Source organism: Phacochoerus africanus, chromosome 16 (assembly GCF_016906955.1).
Source record: "Phacochoerus africanus isolate WHEZ1 chromosome 16, ROS_Pafr_v1, whole genome shotgun sequence".
Taxonomy (NCBI): domain Eukaryota; kingdom Metazoa; phylum Chordata; class Mammalia; order Artiodactyla; family Suidae; genus Phacochoerus; species Phacochoerus africanus.
In genome coordinates, this window is record NC_062559.1 from 19228834 (window position 1) to 19249152 (window position 20319).

The following is a 20319-nucleotide window of genomic DNA, read 5'->3' on the forward strand; positions in this document are numbered from 1 at the left end:
AACAGAATGCTCATTCGGGTTTTGGATCAAATTCTATCTCCTCAAAGATACCTTCTCTGACCCCCTAACTAACAAAGTATCCTCAACATCCTCACCTTTCTGTTTTACTTCAATATTAGGCACTAACTGACAATAACTGTCTACTTACTATTTATTGTTTTTAAACAGGGTCTGTTTCCCACCCTAGAATAAACACAAGCTCCAGGAGAGCAAGCATATTGTTCACTGCCACTTTTTCTGCCAAATAGTTACTTAGCACAGAGCACAGCAAATATTCAATACAAATTTGCTATGTAGTGAATGAACATTCTGGAATCAATGACTAGTTGAGTTTGCTATTTTCTTTCTTTCTTTCTTTTTTTTTGTCTTTTTGCCATTTCTTGGGCTGCTCCCGAAGCATATGGAGGTTCCCAGGCTAGGGGTTGAATTGGAGCTGTAGCTGCTGGTCTATACCACAGCCACAGCAATGCGGGATCCAAGCCGCATCTGTGACCTACACCACAGCTCATGGCAATGCCAGATCCTTAACCCACTGAGCAAGGCCAGGGATCTAACCTGCAACCTCATGGTTCTTAGTTGGATTCGATAACCACTGAGCCACGATGGAAACTCCAAGAGTTTGCTATTTTCTTAAATTTCACTACCATTTAAGGTTGAGTAATTTAATTTTTCCAAAGCCATCCTAAACATCTTCCTTTCTGGGCCATTTAGTTTAGTCCTATACCTTCTGCTAAGAAGAGCACAAAGAGAGTTGAAAGACGGCTCTTGGCTAGCGTCACTGGCAGAAACTGGGGCTACCTAGCAACACCTGCAAAAGTGGGTCTGGTCTCAAGGCAGCAGCCAGGGTGATCCTTTAAAAAAAAAAAAATCATCCTTTTAAATCAAAAGTCATAAATCACACAATGGCTCCCTAGTCCTCTCACAACACAATCAGGAGTTCTTACAATGGCCTCTGAGGCCCTATGAGATCTGGCGCATTACCTCTCTGAACTTAGCTCCTTTTCCCTGCTCCATGCTCTTCTGCGCCAGCCATGCTGGCCTCATTTTTAATCCTCAGATTAGGCCCAGTCGTGCCTCAGGGCATTTGCTTTGGCTGTTCCCTTGGCTTGAAACTGTCAACTAAAAGTCAGCATGGCTAATTCCTTCAGATGTGCTCAACCTTTACCTTCTTAATGAGGCTCATTCCTTGATCCCTACATTTAAAATTACACATAGCACTCCTGACTCTCCTTACCATGCTCTACTTTTTTTTCCCATGGTGCTTTCACCTTCTAACATCCTCTAAATTTTACTTATGTTTATGGTCCTTCTTCTCACTGAAATATAAGCTCCATGAGGGCAGGAATCTTTGCCTGTTTTGTGCACTGATCCCAGGCATCTACAACAGCACCTTGCATATAACAATCACACAATAAATATTTGTGATTGAAAGTAAAGAGTGTCCTGGCCTTTATCCTGAGAGATTACTTACATCTGGGTTGCCGCTGGAAGAGAGATTACTGTCACAATTTGAAGTTAATCTGAAAAGCATGAGGAGATACTAGTATAAAGTACAGAAAAACAAAAAAAAAATTGGATTGAAAGTCAAAAACCCTGGACTTTGTGCTCCGATTTCGTTTTCGAATCGATGGCTATGACTGAACAATGCACTTCAGCTTTTCGTTTCCCAAGTGAAAATCAGGAATAAGAGTAATGCCTTGTAGGGTGGTCAGAGGATGAAATGAGATAAAGCAAAAATATAAAAATCATATGATCGCATTTGGAATTATTTTTATCTTAGACTTCTTGAGGGTTTAAAGGGAAAATTCTTTCCTGCTTCCCTAACTCAGAAGATTTCTCTTTAGGCTTCAGAGCATGACTACTTCTCTCTAAGCTTTTTCCTTTTGGGAGCTCTATAAGCAGATTAATCCAGAAAAGGACAATCATGGGCTAGACAGTTTTAGAAATACTACTATCTTTGTCCCTTCAGTAAAAGGGCAGTATGGCCCATAAGTAAAACTCAACCAAAAACTAAATAAATTATTCATTATAAGCAAAATATCACAGTAAGACAGAGAAATGGAGCCATGCCACTCAAAACCTTCAAGGGTAGAAATAGGCTTTAGCAGGCTGGTTGTTCAGCTATTTTTCAAAAAAATTTTTTTTTTAGTTATAGCTGATTTACAATGTTCTGTCAATTTCTGCTGTACAGCAAAGTGACCCAGTTATACATACATATATATATATATGCATTCTTTTTCTGACATTATCCTCCATCATGGTCCCTCACAAGTGATTAGATATATCATGGTAAGACAGAGTAATGGAGCCATGCCACTCAAAACCCTCAAGGGTAGAAATAGGCTTTGGTAGGTTGGTTGTCCAGCTATTTTTAATAACAGAAGAATAGAGAACAGAGTTGAAAAGAGAAACCATTTAAAATAGATATCCAACAGGCTCTCAGTATATTAACTGATCCTTACCTGGCAATGCTGAAGCTCAATCAGAGCAGCCCTCAGTGGAGATGAAAGCATGCTTTGCTTGAGCCATTTACCCAGAGAGATATACAGTTGTGCCAGAAAAATGCCATAAAAATTTAAAACCAGAGTGAAAGTCACACTGAGAGATACTTTGGTAAGTCTGTAAAGAAATAAATAACATTTCTATTAACTATTACTTGGGCAATCAAGTAGGGCCAACTGTTATGGTGGATTGGAAAATTTTAGGGTGAATATAATAAAATTAGAGAACCAAAATGATAGATTTTTCCAGGTTTGAGGAACACATGCTGCTGAATTGATTGTGTCACTTACACATCCAATTACTATAGTTTGGAAAATATGTTAAGGGGAGACCTAGCTCCACGAAAGAGGGAGAGAAAAGGAAAACCACCACGTCTGATGGACACAGTCAGTCTTAAGCAGTGTTCTCATCCCAGCCCATAGATTTCCCTCCCTTGACTTGTTTCCTTGAACCAACCTATTTATCTCACCTTAGGGGTAGCAATCAAATATCCCCAAAATACTGACCAGCATACTGACTCACATTTACTACATCTTTTTTTTTTTTTTTGTATTTTCTAGGGCTGCACCCTTGGCATATGGAGGTTCCCAGGCTAGGGGTTTAATCGGAGCTGTAGCCATGGGCCTACGCCACAACCACAGCAAGGTGGGATCCGAGCCGCGTCCTCAACCAACACCACAGCTCACAGCAACGCCAGATCCTTAACCCACTGAGCAGGGCCAGGGATTGAACCTGCAACCTCATGGTTCCTAGTCGGATTCGTTAACCATGATGGGAACTCCTCTTTTTTGTATTTTTGACTTTTTTGTATTTTTGACTTTACCCAGCTTAGTCCTAAACACAAAGATAAAATGGCTTAGACTATAAGTAGGTATCAAGCTTAGTAGAAAAAAATAAATAAATCATTTGAAATGATTGAGATGAAGAAGCTTTGTAGAATCCATATGCATAGGCCATAAGCCTAGTAAGTGAACAGACTGTAAGTAGCTCTGCCAGGACAGTCATTTGAGAAGGGCTTGTGACCCTGCTCTTTCTTTTTCTAGTTTATGTTTCTTGGGAAGCAGAAGGAAAAAAGGCCCCAGTGATGAGTCACTTGATCTTACCACGTCAATCTCCGTGTTCGAATGTCCCATGTTGCAAACGATGCAGCTATTTTTCATACGGTCCAAATGCTCTCTGGTTACCACATTCTTGTTACCTTAAAAACAGAAGAGATGTCCACGTGAAAAGGAATGAAATTGGACCCCTGCATCACGCCATATGTAAATTTAACTTAAAACGGATCAGAGCCCCAAATGTAAGGGCTAAAACTATAGTATAGCACTCTTAGCAAACATAGGAATAAATCTTTGTGATCTGGATTAGCCAATGGTTTCTTAGATACATCCCTTAAAGCACAGACAACCAAAGGGAAAAAAAATAGAACTGGATTACATTGAAATTAAAAACTCTTGTGCTACAAACAATACGCTAAGAAAGTGAAAAGACAACCTACAGAATAGGACAAAAATATCTGCAAATCATACGTCTGATAAGAACCCTTACAACTCAATGATAAAAAGATAACTCATTTTAAAAACGAGTAAAGGATATCTGAATAGACAGTCTTAAAAGAAGATGTACAAAACATGATCAGCATCATTATGGGTTCCCACTGCAGTGCAGTGGGTTAAGAATTCAACTGCAGCAGCTGCTTGGGTTGCTGCAGAGATGCAGGTTTGATTCCTGGCCTGGAGCAATAGGCTAAAGGATCCCACGTTGCTGCAGCTGTAGTAAAGGTCTCAGCTGTGGCTCAGATTCAGTCCCTGGCCTGGGAACTTCGATATGCTGCAGGTGGGGACCACACAAAAGACGATCAACTTCATTAGTCATTAGGGAAATACAAATCAAAACCACAAGGTGACACTATTTCACATATACTAGGAATGCTGTAATTAAAGACAAAACAAAACAAAAACCCGAAAATAAGATGTGTTTGCAAAGCGTGAAGAAATTTTAACTCTCAGCCATAATAAACTGATGCAATTGACTTTGAAAAAGTTTGGCATTTCCTCAAAATGCTAAAAGCAGAGTTACCATATGATTCAGCAATTCTACTTGTAGGTATATACCCAAGAGAAATGAAGACATGCGCACAATGTTCACAGCAGCATTATTCACAATAATGAAAAACTTGCGCACAATGTTCACAGCAGCATTATTCACAATAGCCAAAAAGTAGAACAGTCCAGTGTCCATCAACTGATGAATAGACATCATTGAAATGTGACATAAATTTAAAATGGAATATTATTCAGCAATAAAAAAGAGTGAAATACTGATAGATGCTGCAACATGCATAAACCCTGAAAATATTATGTTAGGTAAAAAAATAAGCCAGTCACAAAAGACTGCATATTGTATGATGCTGTTTACATAGGCAAATCTAGAGAGATAGAATTTAATGGTAGCTTAGGGCTGGGGAGAGGTGGAAGATAAAATGAGGAGCCATGGCTAATTGTACCGAATTTCTTTGCGGGATGAAGAAAATGTTCTGGAATTAGATAGTGGGGTGTTGCACAATGTTGCTAAAAATTACTGAATTCATATTTTAGAAAGCTGACTTTTATGGTAAGTAAATTATATCTCAATAAAAAAAATTAGACTGTGGTGATGGTTGTATGACCCTGTGAATTTGCTAGAGAACACTGAACTGTACTCTTAAAATGGGTGAAATGTATGGTAAGTGAATTACATCTCAATAAAGCTATTTTCTTCTTCTTCTTTTTTTTTGGCCATGCCTATGACATGTAGAAATTTCCTGTTTGGGGATTGAACCTGTGCCACAGCAGCAACCCAAGTGCTGCAGTGACAACGGCAGATCCTTAACTACTGAGCCACAGGAGAACTCCTTGATAAAGCTATTTTTTAAAAAAGAGATCGAGTGATTGATGTGAAGCAAGAACAGTTGCTTGTGGTCTCTTTTTGCCCCCAGCTTTCCTTGAGGCTACAAATAATATTTTTATTCTTAAATATTTTGATTTTCCTCCTTTAAGATACAATTATAAAAGAAACACAATACATTCCAATGGTTTATGGTTCTAACAAAGACAAAATAGTATCTCAGTCCAAGGAAAGTAGCCATATCTGCATATTCCCCTCTACGACTCAAAATCTACCTCTCTGGGAATTAACAGAGCTACCATTCTCACTTTCTCTAACTATGAGGATTTTTTGCTCTAGCCTTGCTTTAATTACAAGGACTAGAGAGAAATACACACACTTTTGGAGGTAAAATAAAACATCCAATGTACAAATTTAAGATCAAGCTTCCCAAATAAAACTCATCGGTAGCCATTGCCTGTGTAACTAAGGATGGATGGAGATAACAGAAGAGTTTAAAGGGCTGGTGAGAAACTTTCTTCTAGGGATGACTTAATGACATACTTTTGGTTGGAGCTCTAAAGAGGGAGAAAGAATGTGAAAGACGGACTGCTTTTGTGAACTAGAACCTTTGTTTTTTAGAGTCTGGTTTTGTTCAGAACATTTCCAGTTATGTTTCACTTGTTCCATGAAAGCATTCTCAAGGGCCACCCCATTTTATGTCCTAATCATACCTGTACAGGTAATAACAATGTCCACTTGTCGGATGACCTCATTTAATTTCACCAGTCGAAATCCATCCATGCTGTAAAAATAAAGCATGATCAATTAACCTGAAGAGACAGCTGGGGAGCCTTTTGCCACAATCTCAAAAGCTATTACCCAAGCTTCTTTGGTACCTACGTCACTTCTCAATATAGTTGGACTATTCTTAGCAGTGAAAAATTCAAATCTTTTCCTTAGTTCATATAGGACAGAAATAAAAGGTTCTTTTGTATCACTGGGACCTAATTCTTCCTGATAATAGGGAGGCAGGGTTAACCATGAGATTCCCCAATCAAATTTCTAGAAAGTGCAATTTTTTTTCCTTTTAGGGCTGCAGGTGCAGCATATGGAGGTTCCCAGGCTAGGGCTACGGCTGCCGGCCTACACCACAGCCAGAGCAACGCAGGATCCCGCATCTGTGACCTACACCACAGCTTGTGGTAACATCAGATCCTTTAACCCATTGAGTGAGGCCAGGGATTGAACCTGCGTCCTCATGGATACCAGTCAGGTTTGTTTCCACTGCACCCCAATGGGAACTCCTAGAAAGTGCAATTTTACCTGAACCTACTACCTCACGGAAACTGCTCTCCTCCCCGAGATTATCAATGAGCTCCTGAAGGCCAAAAAGTTTTTTTCTTAGACCCCAAGATTGCTTGATTTCCTCCGCTACATTAAACTATTTCCCTTCCTTAAAACTCTATACTCTTCAGAGTTCGTGATACTGTTTCTCTTGGTTTTCTTACTTTTTTGTGTGTGTCTTTTTAGGGCCTCACCTGTGGCATACTGAGGTTCCCAGGCTAGGGGTCTAATCAGAGCTATAGCTGCCGGCCTACACCACAGCCACAGCAATGCAGGATCCAAGCTGCATCTTCGATCTACACCACAGCTCACGCAATGCTGGATCCTTAACCCCCTAAGCAAGGCCAGGGATCGAACCCGAGACCTCATGGTTACCAGTTGGATTTGTTTCCAGAGCACCACAACGGAAACTCCTTTCTTACTTTTCTGATTGTTCCTTCTCAATTTCAGGCAATCTTTAAATGTTGGTATTCTGTAGGGCACTCTTTATTTTTTCAGCATTTATCCAATCCCTTTCCTTGGCTACAAAAGATGCCTCACAGGTGGCTGATCTGCACATTGATATCTTTAGCTTAGATCTCTGCAAAGCTTCAGAGCCATGGATGAAATTCTCCACTAGACAGCCCTTCCACAGGCCCCACAAGGACCTCTAACTTACTGTACATGAAGACAGACTCATTGTCTTCTCCATGCCACCAACCCTATCTATCTCTTCTTCCATATTTTCTATCTTAATAGCATTGCTGTTCATTCAACTGTACGAGCCAAATAAACTAGAATGTCCTAGCCTATTGCTTCTCCCTAATTAAAACTGTCACCAAATCTGGTTGATCCTTTTTCCTTAATTCCTTAAAATCTCTAATCTATCCCTTCTCCATACAAACTGGCATTATGTTCAGGTCTTACTAATTCTTGCCTAGATTGCTACAGCAGCCCCTGGCCCAGTCTCATCACCTCTGGGTTTATGTCTCTAATTCATTTTGCAGGGTGATTTCCCTTCATGTAATTTGGATCGTATCACTGCCTTGCTTAAAATACTTCAGTCGCCTGTTCTCAGGATAAGACCCAAATACTTCTGTTGATATATGATATAAGATTATACTGACATATGATTCCTACCTCCGGTATTACCCCCCAAAACTTATCCTATCGGCCAGCTTCATCAAAACACTTCCAGCTTCTTAAACATAAACATGCCACGTGTCTCCGTCCTAGGTGACCTTACACATGGTCCCTGCACCTAGAACTTATTTCCAAACTAACAAGTCACTTATACAAGTTTCAAGACTCGGCTCCAATGACAGCTCTTTCTGCCCCCTTGCTCTTTAGATGTTTCTCCTTTGTGCTCCTACAGAAGCACGTGCTCCTCCACAGCACAGCACTTGGTACACTGCACAGCGGTTTGTCTGTATGCTTCTCAAAGTAGGGACCTTATCTCATTCATCTATTCATCTTATTCTTCCTTGGCACAGAGCACAGGACCTGACATAGAATAAGCAATCAGTTCACGTCTATAAGATAGTTTGAATCAGTATCTCCATCAGTATTAAAGCATGTTCCCATTTCTCTAATGAACCCTGAAAGTGCTAGAATGGTGATGGTTCCCTTTGTGTGCTGGAGCTCCGACTCAGATAAAGCTCACAGCTCCAATGGAGAAATCTGTGTGTTGATGGCTAGGGTGTGTGAAGAGTAGAAGGATAGGGGAAAATGCTTATGGTAACATCTTTATGTCCTGCCCCCTCTATCCTGGGTACCTTCCTCTTGAGGGTTAATGGTAAAGACTGGGTGGTTATTCAGGCTACAGACCCCAGGGACTTTGCAGTAGTTTTCAGGGACAGCAGTAGTTCCATCCTGCTGAGGGTGGCAAGAGACAATTTCAATACTAGCTACCACTTAGTGAACATTATGTGGCAGCACCTCTACACTTGATATAATTATATACTTATATAATGTATAATCATATGTAATGATTATATAATTATATTATGAACTTTCACATTTTACATGAGAAAGGAACTATTTTTTTAACTTTTAATTTTGGAATCATTTCATACTTAAGAATTATAAGGACAGTACCCTTCAGTTATAATTATAAGACTACCCTTCTGTAAGAGTTATAAGACTGCACCCCTAATTTGGATTTGTCCGATGTTTCTTCCTGATTACATTAGGAATGCATTTTGGGGAGGAAAGTGACGCAGGTGCTCTTTTCAGTGCATCACTTCAGAAAGGACCTGATTCCAGCCTATGCCTTTTCCGTCCATTGTTTTCAAAGGGAGAAGGATTGCCTGTGGAGACGGTAAGGGGCAACTTGTTCTCTTGGCTCAAGGCATCGCCTGTTACTGTTTCCACAGGAGTTCTAAATTGTAGCTTCTCTGATAGACTCCGCGCTCTCAGAGCAGAGCTCCTTGATCTTTGGAAGATGGGTGCTTACAGTTAATAGGAGCCTCTCCGGATCTGGGCCCTTCTAAGATAAAATGTGGCATTAACCAGGTCAGTCTTTGGAGGCAGCTATAAGACCACACGTTAGACGGTGGTGCAGAGGAAAGAGCCAGTCTTCTTTTGCATGCTTACCAGGCTTGAAGAGCACAGATGGGGTCAATCTCAGTTACATACACAATGGACCCCATAGCTTTTAAGGCAGCGCAGCACCCCTTCCCCACCTGAAGAGGGGAGAAAATATGCATCATAAGGCAAGTCACGAAGAAAACAGTTTCTCAAAGCTCCCGGTGAAGTGCACCCTCCTTTCCCACCCCCAAAAGGAATTTCACTGAATAGATTCATGCTTGGGGAAGAACAAGAAACACAAATAAGTGAATGCAGTTCATAAACAAACTCCTAAGCCCTGCTTAGCACATGCATGTGCATAAGAACACCCACACTCACGATTTATAATCAAAACACAAGCTAAAAGAACATCACAAACAGAGTGCTGGAACAGTCAGAAAATCAACTTAAAAAATAGCAAAAATGCAAAGGGAAAAAGAAAGATTGTACTTTAACCAGAGGGCCCTTGAAGTTACTTTTTTTCCATCTAAAGTGGTACATGAGTGTACTTTTATGTCCATACAAGTGAAAACGTCTAGTGTAGTTCAGCAAAATATATTTTAAACATCTAATAACTGAAAAGTTATATCTTACCTCTCCGTAGCCACAGACCACCACCTGCTTTCCACCGAACATCATGTCTGTTGTCCTTTTAAGTCTATAGGAAAAACAAAAAAACCAAAAAACCCCATTAAATCAGAAAAATCTCATTTCTCCCTTGAGATTAGATTTGAGCCTTTTTATTGTCATGTTTTTCTTTGCTTTTTTGGTTTTGTTTTTTTTTTGTTTGTTTTGTTGTTTTTTTTGTTTGTTTTTTCATGTTGAAAGCAAGCCTGGTTTCTTTCTTAGAGAAGCTATTTAATGACCAGAAAGAAAGGTTCAATAAAATATATTTTTTCTTACTCCATGCTATCCAATCAATTCCATCTACATGTGAGGCCTTTTTTTTTTTTTTTTTTCCTTTTCCCCCCTTGTCTTGGGAATGGTGCAGAAGGAAAGAAGCTATAGACCACAAGGTAACTGTTTTTTTTTCTTGTCTTTTTTAGGGCCGTACCTGTGGCATATGGAGGCTCCTGGGCAAGGAGTTGATGGGGGCTGTACCCGCCGGCCTATGCCACAGCCACAGCAACACCAGATCTGAGCCGCGTCTGCAACCTACACCACAGCTCACCGCAACGCCAGATCCTCAACCCACTGAGCAAGGCCAGGGATTGAACCCACAACCTCATGGTTCCTAGTCAGATTTGTTAACCACTGAGCCACAACAGGAACTCCCCAGTTGGAAAGTTTATCACTATCTGAAGGTGCCCATGAGCTCTTACTACTCTGCAGGTTTCTAGAACATGGATGAAGTTTTCCTCCTTTCTTTGTTTTTCTTTTTCACATGCACCCACAGCATATGGAAGTTCCCGGGCCAGGGATCAAATCTGAGCTGTAGCTGCGATCAATACCACAGCTGCAGCAACGCCGGGGATCCTTAACCTACTGCGCCAGGCTGGGGATTGAACCAGCATCTCTGCAGAGACAAGCTGGATCATTAACCCACTTGGTCACAGCGGGAACTCCCCTATTTGTTAATTAACTTTAATTCCTGCTCCACTGCTTCCATCTTACTCTCACTTTCATTCATTTCTGACATTAAAGTATCTTTATCTGTAAGACACTGCTTAGGAGGGACTCTGTCCATGACCCAGTAGAGGTATCTTTATGCATCTTTGATTAAACTTATAGCCAAGACTTGGGACTTGAAAAATATAAAAGAAACTTAGGGAAGTTCCCATGTGGCACAGCAGGTTAAGGATCTGGTGATGCCACAGCAAGTTTGATCCCTGGCCTGGTAACTTCCACATGCTGTGGGTGTGGCCAAACAAATTTTTAAAAATTAAAAGAAACTTTGTTGTGTATGAGCAAATATTTTTATGAGTATATATCCAGATCATTATTGATTTTATTGGGTACAAAGCCAACACTGTATAACATACATATGTGTACAGAACTAGGGACAGTCTATTAACAGACTGACAGGTTGAGAATTTACTCAGATGTCCAATCTATATGATAATACTGTTGACTCCAAGAAGTAATAATTAGAGAATTCCCATCATGGCACAGCGGAAACGAATCCGACTAGGAAACGTGAGGTTGCTTGTTTGATCCCTGCCCTTGCTCAGTGGGTTAAGGATCTGGCGTTGCCGTGAGCTGTGGTACAGGTCGCAGATGCGGCTCAGATCTGGCGTTGCTATGGCTGTGGCGTAAGCCAGCGGCTACAGCTCTGATTAGACCCCTAGCCTGGGAACCTACATATGCTACAGGTATAGCCCTAAAGAAAAAGAAAAAGAAAAAAAAGACAAAAAAATAAAGAGTAATAATTAACAATAGTTTGAATTTGCATTTGATATCACTCCCTACTATACAAAAATAAAAAGATTTCAAAGCAAAAGTCTTTCCCTAAGATCTAACTCAATTCTAGACATTATTGTACGGTTCCAGAATGAAGCAGCAACAGAACTAACACTGAACACCAGGATTCACACCTTATCTCATTTAATCCTCACAACAATTCAGTGAAGTAGGTCTTACTGCCACCATTTTACAGATGAGGAAATAGACACAGAGGTTAAATAACTAGTCTGAGGCCTCATAGGTAATAAATGAGAGAGTCAGTTGTCAAATCAAGGTCCTTCGTGCTCCAGTGCCTGTGGTGTCACAAACTGCCAGGGGTTCAGGCTAGTAGTGTGGCCTACAGGCCCTTTCTTTGCTTCTCCCTTAACCTATACAGGATGGAAACCATTTGGCTTGGCAATATTCTAAACTGACTAGTTTCACATAGGCAATTACTGAGTCTTCCTAGCAAGAATGAAGGAATGTCAGGACACAAAGGTGGAAACAGAATGTGGGCACTGCAAAAGCATGGTGTTTGATATTGTATATTTAGGTAGATTTTTGTCAGTTCTTTTTTTTTTTTTTTTTTCTTTTGCTTTTTAGAGCCACACTCATGGCATATGGAGCTTCCCAGGTTAGGGATCGAATTGGAGCTGTAGCTGCTGGCCTACACCACAGCCACAGCAACACAGAATCCAAGCCGTTTCTTCGACCTACATCACAGCTCATAGCAACACTGGATCCTTAACCCGCTGAGCAAGGCCTGGGATCGAACCTGCATCCTTAGGGATGCTGGTCAGATTCGTTAACCATTGCGCCACGACGGGAACTCCCAGACTTGCAGTTTTTACAGGTTTGAAAAACTAGAAATGCGTCTGGGAAATGACCCTTTGCTCACCACAACCTCCCAGATAGCCAGAGAATTACATGATAGTTGGAGCTTAAGAACTGACAACCTGACCTAGAAGAGAAACACAAGGAACCTTTTCCTAAATCATCAAAGATACTTACTTATTTGTTTATAATGACCTTTGTTACTGACTTTCAGGGTCCAAAGCAAAAACTCTGCCACCAATAGATAGGGGCTGGTCTGACTTCTTAAAAAAAATAGATTTGCTTGTAATAGTGATAGCAATGGTAGCTCTGGGTTATAAAATATTGAGTATGATGTGATGACAGATTCAGAGGTGCTACACAATCATTTCCAGAAAAAACTAAAATAAAAAAAATTTAGAACCTCAATTCAGCAACTCAAGTTCATCCCAAAGATAATGATACATTACCCATCAAGAATTGATTCACGGCAACAGTAGAGGTTGTCAAATTTCTGTTTGGTAACTGAGTCATTGACATTCATGGCTGGGACACATAGCTTCCCAGCTTTGGATAGCTGGTACAGCCTGAGGATGAAAGAAATCAAGAACATAAAACAATGAGATACTGCAATCCACCATCAGTTTCATATCAAATTTCACAAATATGTTAACTGAGTAGGCATGAGAGCCTGAGACATAACTAGTTTCATCCTGTTAGGTGTATATGGAGAAATAAAGAGTATCTTTCTAGAGCCTTGTATACAGCTTAGAAGTAAAGACCTTAGTCAAAAGGTACAGGGGAAAATCTTTGATCTACCTTTAAAGTTTAAGGATTAAAATGTAAAATTTTAGGAGTTCCCGTCATGACTCCGTGGTTAATGAATCTTGACTAGGAACCATGAGGTTCCTCACTCAGTGGGTTAAGGATCTGGCATTGCTGTGAGCTGTGGTGCAGGTCGCAGACTTGGCTCAGATCTGGCGTTGCTGTGGCTGTGGTGTAGGCCGGCGGCTACAGCTGCGATTGGACCCCTAGCCTGGGAACCTCCATATGCTGCAGGTGCAGCCCTAGAAAAAGAAACTAAAGACAAAAAAAAAAAAGTAAAATTTTGGATTGCTTACTAATTTTATTTCTTTTTAATTATAAAAAAGAGTAACTTAAAGTACTATTTTCTTCTTCTTTTTTTGGCCGCGCCCATGGCATGCAGAAGTTCCTGGGCCAGGGATCAAAACTGAGCCACAGCAGTGACCAAAGCTACAGCAGTTTCAACACCAGATCATTAATGCACTGGTGTTACCAGAGAATTCCTTTTAAGTACTTTTTTTCCCCCTTTTTAGGGCCATACCTGCAGTATATGGAAGTTCTCAGGCCAGGGGTCAAATTGGAGCTGAAGCTGCCAGCCCACACCACAGCCACAGCAACACCAGAGCTGAACCACATCCTCGACCTACACTGCAGCTCACTGCAATGCCAGACCCTTAACCCACTGAGTGGGCTAGGGATTGAACCTGCATCCTCATGGATTCTAGTTGGGTTCATTATCGCTGAGCCACAATGGGAACTCCTTAAGTACTATTTTAATTCCACGACTCTAATGCAACAATTTTAACTTTCAAATAGTCTCAATTTAAGGAGTTCCTGTTGTGGCTTAGCAGGTTATGAACCCGACTAGTATCCATGAGGATGCAGGTTTGATCCCTGGTTTCACTCAGTGAGTTAAGGATATGGCACTGCTGTGAGCTGCGGTTTAAGTCACAGGCATAGCTCAGATCCCAAGTGGCTTTGGCTGTGGCTGTGGTGTAGCTCTGATTGGATCCCTACCCTGGGAACTTCCATATGCCACAGGTGTGGAAGCAAAAAAAAGCAATAAAAGCAAAAAAAAAAAAAGTCTCAATTTTATCATTTCAGTATATATATAAATATGTATATCTCTATATGGTTTTATTTAAGTTAAGTCAACTAAAAATTAGAACCAGGTTTTTTATTCAAAATTCATCCCTTCCTGTGTTGCTGTGATGCAGGCCAGCAGCCAGAGCTCCGATGTGATCCCTAGCCTGGGAACCTCCATGTGCCATGGGTGCGGCCCTAAAAAGCAAAAAACAAACAAACAAAATTCATCCCTCTCTAAGGGTTTGAAAACATGGTATAACCCATAGTTTTATACATTCAAAAAGATCACAATTTTAAGATAATATTACAATATATTGAAACACTGATGGTGGCTTATTCAGAATTTACTTCCCTAAAACTGTAGGTTCTTTTCTGGGTGAATAACAGGAAACAGAAGTGATAACAATCTTACTCACGGCATTATGCTCATTTGAGAAACAGAACCCTAAATCCTGGTTCTTCATGTAAGAATATAAGCCTAAAGGGCCCAGGTTTTGGTCTGTTTCCCCCACTGCTAGATCCCGAGCATGGTCTCTAAAGTAGTTCCTGGTTCACTATATATATATATACACACACAGACACACACAGACACACACACACACACACACACATATATATACATACATACATATATAACTGAGTCACTTTGATGAGTAGAAATTGGCACAGCATTATAAATTAACTATACTTTAATGAGAAAAATTTAAAAAGTACTTGTTCAGTAAATGAATTCATCCAAAAAAGATAAGCAGTCATTGCATTGCAATGACTAGAAAATGCGAGGATGACAATTGCTCCCCACCCATTCCCCCTTTACCATTTTAAGTTTGTTATTTGTGTTGTTAATTAAAAAAACAAGTGTGCAGATTCAGGTCTCATCATTTTAGGCAGGTTCCAATTTTTAACATCACGTATTCTCTATATTCGTGATTACAAGAATACATATCCAGGCTGCATAAATCCAGGTGTGACCGTGTCAAATCTTACCTATGGACTCCAGTAACACTCTCCTCTACTATGCCCTTGATTTTCTTGAACATGTTGGGATACTTCTTATAAATCCAGTGAGTAAGATCTCCTCCATCATCCAAGATCTGCAACAATAAGCTTGATAATGTCATATTTCAAATTTGCCAAATGGTCATGCACAATAACTTAAAGCCAGTATAATGACCAAACAGTCACTATACTGAAGAAAAAGACGATGAGGGTGAAAGGCCAGTTGTAATTCTCACAGCCAAGTGACGTTCCCACAGGACACACCTGCTAGATCAAAATATACAGCAATGCAGTGAGGGTTTTCTTACGGTCCAATAGCTTGACTGATTATCTAGATCTCTAGCTCTTGATGGTACTGCAGAAAAGTCAGAAAGCCTAAATTTGATATTAGCACATTTATATGGGTTAAATTTGGGATTTAAAATATAATTAAAGCTTAAATAACTAGTCTCCCTCCCAGAACAATGGCTTACAAAACTGTATTTGTTAATCCTTTACTTTTCTCTAAGTACAGGCATTCCCCTACCCAAAATGATCAGGCAGCACTGTAGGGTTTTGCCTAGCACAACCTCACACTCTCTATAAACCAAATTAAAAATAACCAGGGAACTGCACAGCATGTAGGTGTGCAAACATGCCTCTGAACAGCTCATCACTATTTCAGGTTCGGATGCTGTGCCCACTGGAGCTTCATCAGCAGAGGAAAGTTTCTGAATAATAAATAAGCTAATGAAAGACCAGCTTAGAATACTATTAGGCAGTAGGCTGTGGCATTTCAGCCCTTCCTCTAGCTGTTAGAAATGCTTGGCAGGACTTGCCAAACTGATACACCTACTCTCCAGGAAAGACCCATAGGACTGAGCTGCCCTCTGCTGACGTGCACCCATTTGGCAGTGCCATCAGTTGTCAACTCTACTACAAGTGCCAAAGTTGCCACCCTGGATGGCTGGGTACACGAAATTTCCAACCTCACATCTACCACCTGATTTCTTTTTTGCTTCTGCTCTTACGATGGATCTATTTTCTCTGATGCTACTAAACCTTATTTTAAGAGCAGAGATCCAAGGTGGGACTCTTAATAAAACTCTTACACTGCTCCATACTGCAAGTCAGTGCTCCATCTTCTCCCAGTAGAAACCCTCAGAACAGAAGCCCTAAGAAATGAAAAGGCTCCTCTGAGTTTCTCTCTGTTTACATGTGTGAAATCCCTCATGGAGTTTTCCCTTGCAGCCTCTGGTCCCTAATCACACAAAAGATCAGAGACAAAGAAAGACTGTCTTGAGTCTCACTATCCTTGTCCACTTTTCCCTTTTAATAAAGGTATCTAATACACTCAGGGAGTTGCTATCGCTACTATTAATTTAATGATTGTAGCCCACAATTCTCACCCTGTCATTCTAGTGCAGAAAATTCTTGGCACCTGGGAATCTTCCTGAGGTTGGAAAGCAAGTAAAAGTACTAGCTCTTGACAGGATCCAAAAAGGTATGGGTCCTGTTTTCTGGGGTCCAGTTGCTTTTATTCTTTGTCTTACTCTCTGCCAACATTTCCAGCAGTTTGTGTTGGCTCTACAGTGTATAAAAACTGTGTACAATCCCTTGTTTTCTCTATGTTCATGACTATAAAATTAATGTTTCATTTCTAGTAGAACCCAATGGCATATCTCCTTTAGTGTCTGTCAGTCACACTTCCTGCTGTCACTGTTAAACTCTGCTGGAATGAGTTGACTCATCTTACAGCCAACTCCTCCTTCCCTTTCAGGATACCAAGGCTTTAAATCCAGCTTCCTCAAACCAACATTTAGTGCAGTGTGACCTGGATCACAGAATCCAGAAAGATAGGTTGTTTCTCACTGTTGTGTACCAGGCGAAGCCTACTCTGTAGTTTTTAGCAGCAAGCAACAGTTGGGCTACAGCTTCAAGGATTCTTGTTTCAGAAGGTTCCCCAATTTCTTTTCTCACTCATATGCAGAATGGTTTGTAAAGTAGGAATGCATCATACTTGGTGCAACTTTTTGCTTCCCCTTGTAAATCTAATATTCTATCAGCCTTTAAGAACTTGATCTTTTAAAATGAAATAACGCCATCTGCAGCAACATGGATGGAACTAGAGATTATCATACTAAGTGAAGTAAGTCAGAGAAAGACAAATTATCATATGATATCACTTATACATGGAATCTACAATATAGCACAGATGAACCTATTTACAAAACAGAAACGGACTCACAGACATAGGAAACCAATGTATGGTTGCCAAAGGGAGAGAGGGATGGACCGGGAGTCTGGGGTTAGTAGATGCAAACTTACATTTAGAATGGATAAGCAATGAGGTTGTACTGTAGAGCACAGGGAACTATACCCAATCTTTTGGGACAGACCATGATGGAAGATAATATAAGAAAAGGAATGTGTGTGTATATATATATGCATGATTGGGTCATTTTGCTGTACAGCAGAAATTGGCACAATATTATAAATCAACTATCCTTTGTTTTTTTTCCAAGGACCCAAAAATGCTAAGTTTATTTTCATTGTCTTCCAAGATCTGTTGAACTGTGAATCCAAAAATCAACTATCCTTTAATAAATAAAAAAAGAACTTGGTCTTTTAGGAGTTCCCTTGTGGTGCAGCAGGTTAAAGATCAGGTGTTGTCACTGTGGCAGCTGGGGTAACTGCTATGGTGAGGGTTTGATCCCTGGGCCAAGAACTTCTGCTTGCCACAGGCTAGGGCAAACAAAAAACAAAAAACCAAAAAACTTGATTTTTCTTTTTAGCTGTACCTGTGGCATATGGACGTTCATAGGCCAGGGATCAAACGTGAGCCACAGCTGTGACCTACACTACAGCTGCAGCAATACAGGATCCTTAATCCACTGCACCAGGCTGAGGACTGAACTCATGCCTCAGTAGTGACCCAAGCTGCTGCAGAGACTATGCCAGATCTTTAACCCGCTGCACCACAGTGGGAATTCCAAGAACTTGATCTTTTAAAAAATGAAACAGGAACTCCCACTGTGGCTCAGCGGGTTAAAGACTCAATGGAGTCTCCACCAGGATGCAGGTTCAACCCCTGGCCTGGCTGCAGTGTAGGTTGCAGATGCAGCTTGGATCCCGCCTTGTTGGGCAGGCAGCCGCAACTCCAATTTGACCCCTAGCCTGGGAATCCCCAAATGCTGCAGGTGCGGCCGTTAAAAGAAATAAAAGAAACAAAAATAAAAACTAAGCAAAACCACCATCCCCCTCAAACTGCCATTCATCTTACTTAAGGTGAGAAATTAATAAAGAGAAGAAATTTGAACTTGGAATCCTGTCAGGTTTACTACAAATTTAGCATGTGATTCTACAGAGAAAGCCAAGTACCACAGGAGCTATGTGTGTGCATGTGTGTTTCAATCACTGTTGTTGTTGGGGTGCTGGTGGTGAATGGTGGTGAGCAGTGGTAGGGGACGGTGACTCATTAATCTTACATTAACCAGTCATGGTGAACCCTGAGCAGCATTTTAATGTTGCTGATGAGTATGAGTGCTTTGCAGACCAGCACTGACAACTATAAGCACTTTGAGGCTATAAAGAGATTTGATATTCTTGGGATGCCGTAAGCATAAACATCTGGTTCTGCTGGAAGCCCAGGTACATTAGTCAGTAAAGGAAACATTTTCCTTCCTTTCTGTTGGGAAACCATCCCCCACACCATCCCCTTCCTCCTCTCTATACCCCAGGCCCCAACAGAATTGTGTTAGCAGAACTCTAACCCACCGGGAGTTCCCATGGTGGTTCACGAACCTGACTAATATCCATAAGGACATGGGTTCTACTTCTGGCCTTGCTCAGTGGCTCGATCAGTAGGTTAAAGACCTGACGTTGCCGTGACCTGTGGTGTAGGTTGCAGACTTGGCTTGGATCCTGCGTTGCTGTGGCTGTGGCATAAGCCAGCAGCTACAGCTCTGATACCACCCCTAGCCTGGGAACCTCCATGTGCCTCAGGTGCAGTCCTAAAAAGACAAGTGATTAAAAAAAAAAAGAAAGAAAAAGAAAGAAAGAAACCTAACCCACCATGTTTGGCTGCCAGCCCTCCACATTCACACATCTATCAATGCACCACCAAAAGTCATCTTCTGACTCTCCTTTCCAGGCAAACACAGGAAATCCTAAGAAAAAAGGAACAAAAAGAGACCATTAAGGGATGAAAAAAGGACTGACCCTTTGGCAAGAAGATGCTAGTTTTTCCTAATTCCAAACTCTCTCGTTCTGCTGTACTTTTTGCCTTGACTTTCTTCATTGATCAGTATTGCCTTCACAGCCCTTTCACCTACTCCTTTGTCTTTGGTGGTCATTTTATTCTTCTCAGACCAAAAAGGACAAACAAAAGGGCCAAGAGTATATTAGACGCTAAAAATATGACTAATGGCAAAATGAAGAAACCAGAAATATATACATCTTTCTTTCCTTCTTTCCTTCCTGCCACACCTGTGGCAATATGGAACCTCCTGGGCCAGAGACTGAATCTGAGCTGCCGCTGTGACTACACCTATGCCAGTTTCTTTAACCCACTGCACCAGGCTGGGGATCAAACCTGCGACTCTGCAGTGACCTGAGCAGCGGCAGTTGGATTTTAACCCACTGCACCACAGTAGTAACTCCTTTTTGATCTTTCTTGCTTCATATAGTCATCCCATCCCCTTCATCAGGAAAACTCTTACCCTCTCCTCTCTCTGTTAAAATGTTGTTACAATTCATTGCCCAGTTATGTGTCATGTTCCTAATGAAGCTTTATTAACTCAGCTGGAAGTGAGCTCTCAGGGAATCTGAACTTTTATAAGCTCTTTGCTAGTATACTTTGTGGGTTGTGATCTCCTGTGGCATTATCATACGTCCTTGTATTATCATTATTTATATGTCTTTTCCCCCTAACCACAGTATAACTGAATGCAAAGACATCATCTCATTTGTCCTAATATCTCCTAGAGTAGGTCAATA

General features: G+C 40.8%; 1 protein-coding gene across 5 annotated transcripts in view; it reads right to left on the reverse strand.

Moving 5' to 3' along the window:
- AHCYL2 (adenosylhomocysteinase like 2) overlaps positions 1 to 20319 on the reverse strand; it is a 173778-nt gene that overhangs the window by 11897 nt on the left and 141562 nt on the right. For all 5 annotated transcript variants that reach the window (XM_047762911.1, XM_047762910.1, XM_047762914.1 and 2 more), the window contains exons 6-12: positions 19396 to 19490; positions 15331 to 15437; positions 12924 to 13040; positions 9853 to 9916; positions 9286 to 9374; positions 6099 to 6169; positions 3606 to 3700 (exon numbers count right to left, since the gene is read on the reverse strand). In XM_047762911.1, coding sequence (XP_047618867.1) covers positions 3606 to 3700; positions 6099 to 6169; positions 9286 to 9374; positions 9853 to 9916; positions 12924 to 13040; positions 15331 to 15437; positions 19396 to 19490 — 638 coding nt within the window. The remainder of the gene's footprint in view (positions 1 to 3605; positions 3701 to 6098; positions 6170 to 9285; positions 9375 to 9852; positions 9917 to 12923; positions 13041 to 15330; positions 15438 to 19395; positions 19491 to 20319) is intronic.